This window comes from Cygnus atratus, chromosome 4 (assembly GCF_013377495.2).
Source record: "Cygnus atratus isolate AKBS03 ecotype Queensland, Australia chromosome 4, CAtr_DNAZoo_HiC_assembly, whole genome shotgun sequence".
Taxonomy (NCBI): Eukaryota; Metazoa; Chordata; class Aves; order Anseriformes; family Anatidae; genus Cygnus; species Cygnus atratus.
In genome coordinates this window covers 64,846,447-64,854,888 of record NC_066365.1, presented here as the reverse complement: position 1 = coordinate 64,854,888, position 8,442 = coordinate 64,846,447, and the positions used below count along the sequence as shown (strand labels likewise).

At 56.5% G+C, this 8,442-nt stretch overlaps 1 protein-coding gene across 1 annotated transcript in view; it reads left to right on the top strand.

The window, feature by feature from the left end:
- The first annotated feature begins 616 nt into the window (after positions 1-616).
- The window catches only part of CRMP1 (collapsin response mediator protein 1), a 47,972-nt gene continuing 40,146 nt past the window's right edge, over positions 617-8,442 (top strand). The window contains exon 1 of the mRNA XM_035547301.1: positions 617-988. Within this exon, the coding sequence (XP_035403194.1) occupies positions 617-988 (372 nt within the window). The remainder of the gene's footprint in view (positions 989-8,442) is intronic.

Below are 8,442 nucleotides of genomic sequence, written 5' to 3'. Positions count from 1 at the left end.
GGAGGGAGGGAGGCGGGGAGTGTGCAAAGTGGGAGAAACTGCCCCCCCAGCCGGCCTGCGGAGATTTCAGATTTTTTTTGGCTTTTTAATTTTTTTTTTTCCTCGTTCGCACCGCACGGGGGGGTGCGCGCAGCGGGCTCCCTCCTCCCCTTCCCTTCCCTCCCGCCGCCCCCCCGGCTCGCTCTTTATACCGGGGGAGCGTGTGCATTGCGGTCCTTGCTCGGGGAATTGCTGCTGCGCTTCCTATTCGTCAAGGGCTTTCCAATCACCTGCCTCTGCCACCCTCTCCTCTCCTCTCTTTGTACTTTATTTTCACGTGCTCTTTACTAACACGGCTATTTTTAAATACCGCTTGGATTTATTTCTTTCTCTTTTTTTTTCTTTCTTTTTTTTTTTTTTAAAATCCTTTTGGAGGGGGTGGATGGGGGGAGGGAGGTTACCGTTTGCATCTCCCTGAGGGAAAGATCCCACCAGCCAACCCAGCTCCGCCACTGCTGCATCCATCCATTCATTTTTATGGTCACCAGCAGCCTATCCCGGTAGTAGAAGGTGCCGAGAAGTGGGAGGCAGAGAGAGAAGAGAGCGAGGGAGGGAGGGAGAGCTCCGGACAGCGAGAATGGCCGAGAGAAAGAGGAACTGGAATAAAGAAGATGACCTGCCCGTCTATCTGGCTAGGCCGGGCACGACAGCCCAGACACCGCGGCAGAAATACGGGGGGATGTTCGCCTCCGTGGAGGGGGCTTACGAGAACAAAACCATCGACTTCGACGCCTACAGCGTGGGGAAGAAGGGGTCCCGGACCCCTCGCAGCGGCAGCCGGCACGACATGCTGGACGGAGGGGACAACTACAGCGAGACGGCCAGCGACATCAGCGAGGTCTCGGGCTCGGTCATCAGCTCCCCGGGGGAGCGGGAGGACAAGACCCCCGGCGTGGAGATCCGCTACCCCGCGGGGAAGGAGCTGCTGCAGGGCCACGACAACGGGCAGGTGAGCGGGGAGACCCCCGGGCCGGGGGCGGGGGCGTGCCGCAGAGCCCGGGCAAGGGGGTAAGGGGGGCACGGGGGGGACGGGGTCTCGTTGCCGGGGGTCTTTCGGCTCGGAAGGTCGGGGCAGTGCCCCCCCTGTCCCGGCCCGTGAACTATCTCACTTGCCTGAGCTTCCAGGGGGTGTCTGGGGGGGCACGCAGCAGAAATCGTTTTCCTTTGTAAGTGATGGCGATGAGTTTCCCTTCCTGCCGGCTAAACGCCGCACACGCCGGCTGGGCGGAGGAGGGGGCTGGAGGGCAGCACGACCCCTCCATACCGCCCTATTACCCCTGTATCCCCCCCCCCCCTCCACCTCCCCCCGGCCCCGCAGCCCGGGCCGGACGGGGCCAGCGGCGGAACAAAGCGGCCCGGCACGGCCCGGCTCGGCCCCGCCGCACTTTTGGGCTGGTCGGGAAAACTCGGCCGAGGCTGTCCCAGGGGAGCCCCTGGCTCTGCCCCGACCCCCTGCTGGAGCCCCGGCAGCTTTCATTGTCTGCCGGGCAGGGAGCGGGTGGAAGGCGGGAGCATCGCCCCAAACGTCTGCCCCGGCTTCCCCGCCCTGGGGCTGCAGGAGAGTGAAGGGAAAGGAGAAGTGAGGCCGGTGGGCTTCTCCATCTCACCCCAAATCGTGGCATGTGGGCTGGGGGCACAGCCGGGGGCTGGCTCTGCTGGGAACCGTGTCAGTGATTTCCCCTTCGGAAGACACGCAGGCTGGCAGCCCTGTCCCTGCCCCGCACAGCCACTCGGTGCGGATCCCCCCCTCTGCCTCAGCACCCCGCCTGGAGGCTCTGTGGCCTGCCCACGATCTGCTCTTTCTGCAGGTGAAACTGAGCTTTTCCCCTCTTTTCTCCCCTTCTTCAGTTTGAGTACGAAGGGGTGCTGGTGTCCCCCCGGGGGGTCCCCAGTGCAGGTGGGTGTCGAGCAGCACCTGGTGGGACGCAGCACCCGCAACCACCCCGCAGTAACCTTGGGACCGCCTGCAGAGGCTGCCAGCTGCAGTGCAGCCTTCCCTTTCCCACCTCACCCCATGAACCCCCGTGCCACGAGCTGTGGGAGGGCACCCTGAGCATCCCCCATCTTTTGGGACATCCATGGTGCCTCCCCCCAGTTTTCCATGTGGGCTGCTTCCGAGTTCAGCCTGGAAGCCCCAGCTGGCGAGCACATTGCACACTACCTCCGTGGGTGTCACCGTGCTTCCAACCTTTCTCTGGATTGCATCCAGGGGTGAGGAGGAGGTTGGGGACAAAGCTCCCTGGCTTCAGGAGGAGTGCAGCGAGCAGCCACCCACCTGCCTGACCCTTGAGCAGCGGGGACCAGAGCTGTTTGTAAGCTCTGAATGGAGATTTTTGGGGATGTGTCAGGGACACCTGGCTGGGGGACACCCTGTGCCTGTGTGCATGTGGCAGGGCTGTGTGTGCAGCGTGCCCCTGGCTCCTCGTGCCTGGGAAGGGGGCTAACGTGGGAGCAGCTTTTACCCTCCCCACAGCTGTACGTGGAGCCTAAATCAAGCAATGGGTGGACCCCCGGTGCTAGAAAAGAAGGGAAGCTTCCATTTAGCCACGTTTCCCCTCTGGCAAAGCGCCCCCTTGGCCTGGCCATGCCGATCCTATGCCCCCCCCCCCTTGGGGACAGAGCAGAGCCGAGAGCGCTGCAGGGACAGCGACAAGGAGGGCAGCGGTGCTGGGGACGGAGCGGCAGTGCCACTGCCTGCTCCCGCAGCCGCGGAAATGCGCCCCCCCATCTCAGCCCCCCCCGTGGGACCCCCCCCGTGGGACCCTGGCGGTGACCCCAAACGTGCGAGCGGGGCGGCGGCGGGGCCGGGGGGCGGCGTTTCCCAGCGCCGGTGCGGGGGGGGAGGCTCCGGCTGGCTTGATGGGCAGGGAAAGGGGGGCTGGGGGGGGGCTAGGGGTGGGGGCCAGGAGGGAAGGAAACGCTTCCTGGGTTGAGCTGAGCGAATCCCGCTCCGACCTGCAGCCGGGAGGGCGCTGCTGCCGCCGGGAAAGGCAGCACTCGCCGATACCCCCCCCCCCTCTCCCCCCCCTCCCCTTCGGGAGCCGCGTCCCTGTTTTATTGCAGCCGGGGGAAAAAAAAAAAAAAAAAGGTGCCGGGTTTGCCTGGCTCTCCCCTTCTTCTGGGCGAGGAAACTTTGCCTCCATTACACAGCTCTGCCGGGTCGCCCCCGCCCCACCCCATCACCCGAGCGGGCTCCGATTTTTTTATTCCCGTTATTTCCAACCGGGATTATTTTTTTTTTTATTATTATTTTTTAATTATTTTTTTTTTTCGCTGCCGGTCCTCGGGGCGCGTTGCGGGTGCCGGCGCTAGCGAGAGCCGACATGTCTTACCAGGGCAAGAAGAGCATCCCGCACATAACGGTAAGCGCAGCCCGGGCCGGTGCCCTCGCTCCTTTGTTAGCGGGCCGGGGGGGCGGCGGGGAGCCCCATCTCCCGGGGCTGCCTCCGGGGGTCCCCGGGGCTCGCCTGGGTACCGGCTCCGGTGCCTTCTCCTCCTCCTGCAGCTCCGGGCTGGGAGTGCTTTTATTTCGTTGTTCGATTTCCTTTTATCGTAGGGCTGTGATATTGTCTCCATTGTCTTTGATTCCGTTATTTATTTATTTATTTATCAACGTTATTTTAATTTATTTTATATTTTCCCCATCCCTCGTCCTCCGCGCACCGTGCTCCCTCGCCAGCCCCCATCCCGGTGGCGGTGGCTTTGGGGCGGGTGGGGGGCCGGTAGCGGCTGTACCCCAGTGCTGGAGGGTTTGGGGGACCGGGGGACCAAGGAGGGGGGCCGGTGTAGGGTCGGCGGAGCTGGGCCCTGGGAGGCTCGGCCGCCGGGCGAGGCAGAACAAAAGAGGGAGGGGACGGAGCTGCGGCACAAGGCGCCCCCGGCGGGCAGGGGAGGGGGTCCGGGGGGGCTGGGGGCGCGGGGGGAGGGAGGGAAGGAGGGGAGGTGGGGAGAAAGCGTGGAAAAAGGGAAGAGCGCCATGATGCCAGCACCTCCGTGCGCCGTGCCTGCATCAGGCAGGGTGGGGATTAGAAGTCAAAGAGTTAATCATAACCATCCCCGTGCTGTCGGTGCCTGTCTCCCGCTAGATGCTTTTATCCCCCTACAATGGAGCGGGCTTTCTACGCCAGAAAAGAAAGCTCCGGGTCCTTGGAGTCTGTATATTGTTTTATCCCCCTGCCGACAGGCTGGGGATAAAGGCGAGGCAGAGGGAGGGGGCTTTCATGGGAAATTTCTCCCGGATTTTGGCCACGCAGAGATTTTGCAGCATGGGTCTCCCAGCTGGGGCCTGCTTTGCTCTTGGGGGGCTGGATGGGGGATGATGGGGAATTGGGGTGAGCTTGAAAGAGGTTTAGGTGTGTTAAGCTGAGCTGGCACCGTTGGGGTGCTGGGAAGCTGGGCGAGTTTCTGTAGCTGGAGACAGGGCTGAGAGGTGGGTGTGGTGGCTGCCTGAGCAAACACCATGGTGGTGAGCAGAGAGACAGGTTTCAGGAGGGCTCTTTGCCTCAGGAGAAGGGAAAATGTACCCTAAAGGCATTATCTGAGCCGGCGTTGCAAGGCTTGTAAGCGCCTCAAGGCTTTCTCGTTATTTAAAAAAAAAATCCTTTAGCCGGAATCTTTGGCTAAAAGGGGAGCAGCACCCTTCTGAAAGCAGGGCTGGGTGATACCACAGACACGGCTTCCCGCTATCAACAGGCACCAGTGCCTGGTGGCCAAGGTGAGCAGGGCTGTGCTGGGTGAGAGCTCGTCCTACTTTGGTCCAACACACGTTGTGTGACTTGTTGTAGCTCGGGGTATTGGTGCTTGCCGGCCAGACTCTGTTCCCCAAGACCAGGGGAGGTCCTGGCTGACTGCTGGGTGGGCATCAAGTGCCCCGTGCAGGGCTCGACCTTCATTTGCAGCCGGGGTGTGGCAGGTTCACACCCACCCATAGCTGCTTGGTTGCTCTCCAGTTCAGAGTAAAAGAAGAAATTGGATGAACTGCAAGGTCTTTGCCTTGGAATCAACAGTTCGTTTTAATTTCTTGACTTCTCCCAGATTTCTTTTTCTGCTGGTGAGGGGATTGCTGGGAAAAAGAAAGCCCAAACCCCAGCCTGTTCCCTTTGGAATGGGATGTGTGGAAGCTTCCATAAATTAATATTCATTAACGTTAGTGTTGAGTTTTATGACCAAAGCAAAGGCATAGATTAACATTAGTGAAGTTGGCAGGCGTCCGACTTGGACTGCCATTTTTATTTCAATGTTTTACACTTCTTCCTCTCCAGCAAAAGCAAATCAGGCACTCTGTGTTACACTTTATACTGACTTCCCGGCCCAGAGGAGTCTACTGCCTCTGGCTCCATGCATCTTCTGAAAGCCCCATTCCAGTATGGCAAATTGGATATTTCATCCTGCCACTGAGGAAATACATTGCTGCTTCAAACCTCTGGGCTCTGAGGAAATGCAATAGCTCTCTAAAGTTATGTAACAACAACAGCAATGATAAAATCTTACAAAAATGTCATTTGTTACTGGCATAATGTTCCCCCCCCCCAACACTCCTGCTTTTTGGAGCTACATCACCTAGGTTCAGTGAAATAATGGGAAGCTCATTTTTGATGGTGCCCTGTGTGCTGATACATTGCTGCGGATTTTCCTGTGCCAAACCTGTGTTCCTTGCCTGGGGCCAGGAGCTGTCCTGAGCTCACAGGAACATCACGCAGCATCCTGCACCAGGCCAGCCACGTGCCTGCAGTCAGGGCTTCTCTGAGACTTCCCTCTGGGAGCATTCTGTGAGTCAGGTCTGCAGCATCAGGAACTTCCTGAAGGAAGAAGCAGGGGGTGGTTTCAACTCTGGTCAGTGTGGGAGCAGGTACAGCACTTGGAAAGACCACTCTGTGGTGTCCCGGCTGGGTTACCTTCAGGGGTAGGTGGGCATAGCTGCCTCCTCATGCCTTGTCTGGCTGCACCACATTATGTGCACCTATCAGGCTATCAGCAGTGCCCGAGTGATACCCCCTTCACCCCTTTCCCCCAAAGCAGCAGGGCAGCTCCCTGCTTTCACATGCTGGATCTGCCCCTGCTTTTCATTTCAGCCCCTGAACATCCTTGCTTCTTGCAATTTGCCCTGCTTCCCTTCGCGCATCCTGCAGAGCATCCAGGCTGCTGTGTGAGCACTGCTCCAGTGTACGGTTGGCATTCAGCTGGCAGTCAGGCTGGAGAAACTGGGTGCCTTTTGCTGTCGCTGCTGTGGGAAGGAGCTCTGTTTTTGAAGCTCCAGGCGGGTATCTGGGTGATGTAAAATAGAGACAATGCTGAGCCACAAAGTGTGAGCATTTTGGTGATGTCCTCCCCACTTTGTTGAGGCCCTTGGGGGTCTCTCTCCCCTGATTCAGGAACGTTAGCTGGGGAGGGGACAGGGTTATGTATAATGCAAGGGTGGGCACAAATGCATTTGCAGGGGTGTATTTTTCCATGTGTGTAGTACAGTTACCCACCACATCCAGTGCTGAGGTGTTTTTCTGCATGAGGTGGCAATCTTTTGTGCTTTGGTTGTGCAGGCGTGCTCTCACACAGACCAGATTTTCCAGGGTACGTTCCCCCCACCCCTTGCTTTAACATCACTATTACACTCCTCTTGTGCTGGATGCTACAGGGAATCAATGGGGATTATGACACTGAAATATCCATCACACATTATTTTGGCTTGGTTGTTTTGGTAGTGCTCGGCACGTTTCAAGCAAGGCCTCAGCCCAGATGAACTCAAAATTACAGTATATACAGAGCACAAGTAAAAAAGCATATGGCATGTAAAATGTCTGTTACAGGGCTTGTTTGTTCCAGTAGCGGTTGCAGCCATTAAAGCAGAACCAGCGTGAGCTCAGTGAAGAGGAGGTGTGAAGACAACTCCACAGAGCAAAGGGAAAATAGCTAGTCACGAAAGCAAATGCAGGGGGGCATGTGCAAGAGGCAAATGGTGCCTGAATCGCTTAGGGAAGGGAATGGTATTACTGGGAGTGGTCCAAGAGTTGGCACATCAATGGGGGAAGGAGCTGCCGGCCCTGAGCTGACAGACTGAGAAGTTGGGAGAGAGCTCAAAAATGAAGTGTTAGAGGGAAAGGCTCTCTTGCTATTGAGCTTAGCAAGTAAAGAGGAGAACTGGTATGAGATCAGAAGCAGCAGCAGATGCAGGAAAATGAAGAGAGGGTGGAGAAATTCAGAGGAGTGGGCACAGAGAATAATTTTAGTTGTAGCCTTTTGAATTGATTGGCATGAAGAGAGCTGAGAAATAAGTGGGCTTCAGCTGCACGCGACAGAATGCTCTGTGGGAGACAAATCCAGACAAAATTCATCTGGACTTTTCTGTTGTGAGACTGGTCTCAGGCTGGCTGCTGGGGGTCAAGACGGGTAACTTGTGTTGAGCCTGGGTGTAGTGCTGGGGTAATGTAGGGTGCTCTGGTGTGAGAGAGTAGCAGCCTGGAGCTGATTCATCTTTGACACCAGGGGTGACACCTCCTAGAGGTGCAAGGCATGGTGAGTGCCTGGAATGGGGAATCTTTGGTCCTGGTCTGGGTATGGATCTATTCCATGTCTCCCCTGGCCATGCTGTTTTCCCAGCCACCTTTGTTTAAAAGTATGAAGCTGCAGATGGGTGTATGTCTTGCCAAAAGTGTTTGAAAAGCCACTGCAAAGAGCTTGGCATAGGAAAAAATTCTCACATTATTATTCTGGTGTTGGTGCAAGTTCTAGACTGACTTAGACAGCACTCTTTATGCTGCTTTAAAAACACCTGGGCCTGGGACTTCCAGGTCCATTCTAACTCTTGTATATTTGTTTAATACCCAAAGTTATATTTTTTTCTATCAGTAGCTTTCTGATAGGCTTGGATGCTCTCAGTTTGCCTGTCTGCTGTCAACATTTGTGAATTCACACTGTCTATTATACTGATCTTGAATTTGGCAGCCCTGGAGACGCTTTAGCTGGTTGGGTAGAAGTCATTGGACTTCCAACCACTATTTCTATGATTCTGTGATAAGTCGTCGTCTTTCCTTTTTCTACAGGAGAGTAAACCCTTGCTTCAGCCACTTCCATCTACTGGCTTATTCACAGTAGGTCTTTTTGGTGACCTGTCTTTCAATCATCATCTTCTGTGGAGACTGAAACCTTTGGCAGAGGGACAGGAAGAACAGTTTGAGGCAGTGGTTCCTTGAACTGCCACAGCAAGTTTGTCAGTCAGTGCCCTCAGCTGTGCACATGAGGGTTTCCAGTGTCAGAGCTGGTGCTACCATGGGGAGCTGAGCTGCCTTTTGCTGGAAGCCACATGGCTTTGGAAGATGAGCAGTTGCTGTCTGGGAAAACAGCTGATACGGTGAGGTGCTGAGAGGGAATCTTAGACTTCCTCAACAACAAGTGCCAAGAGCCACCACT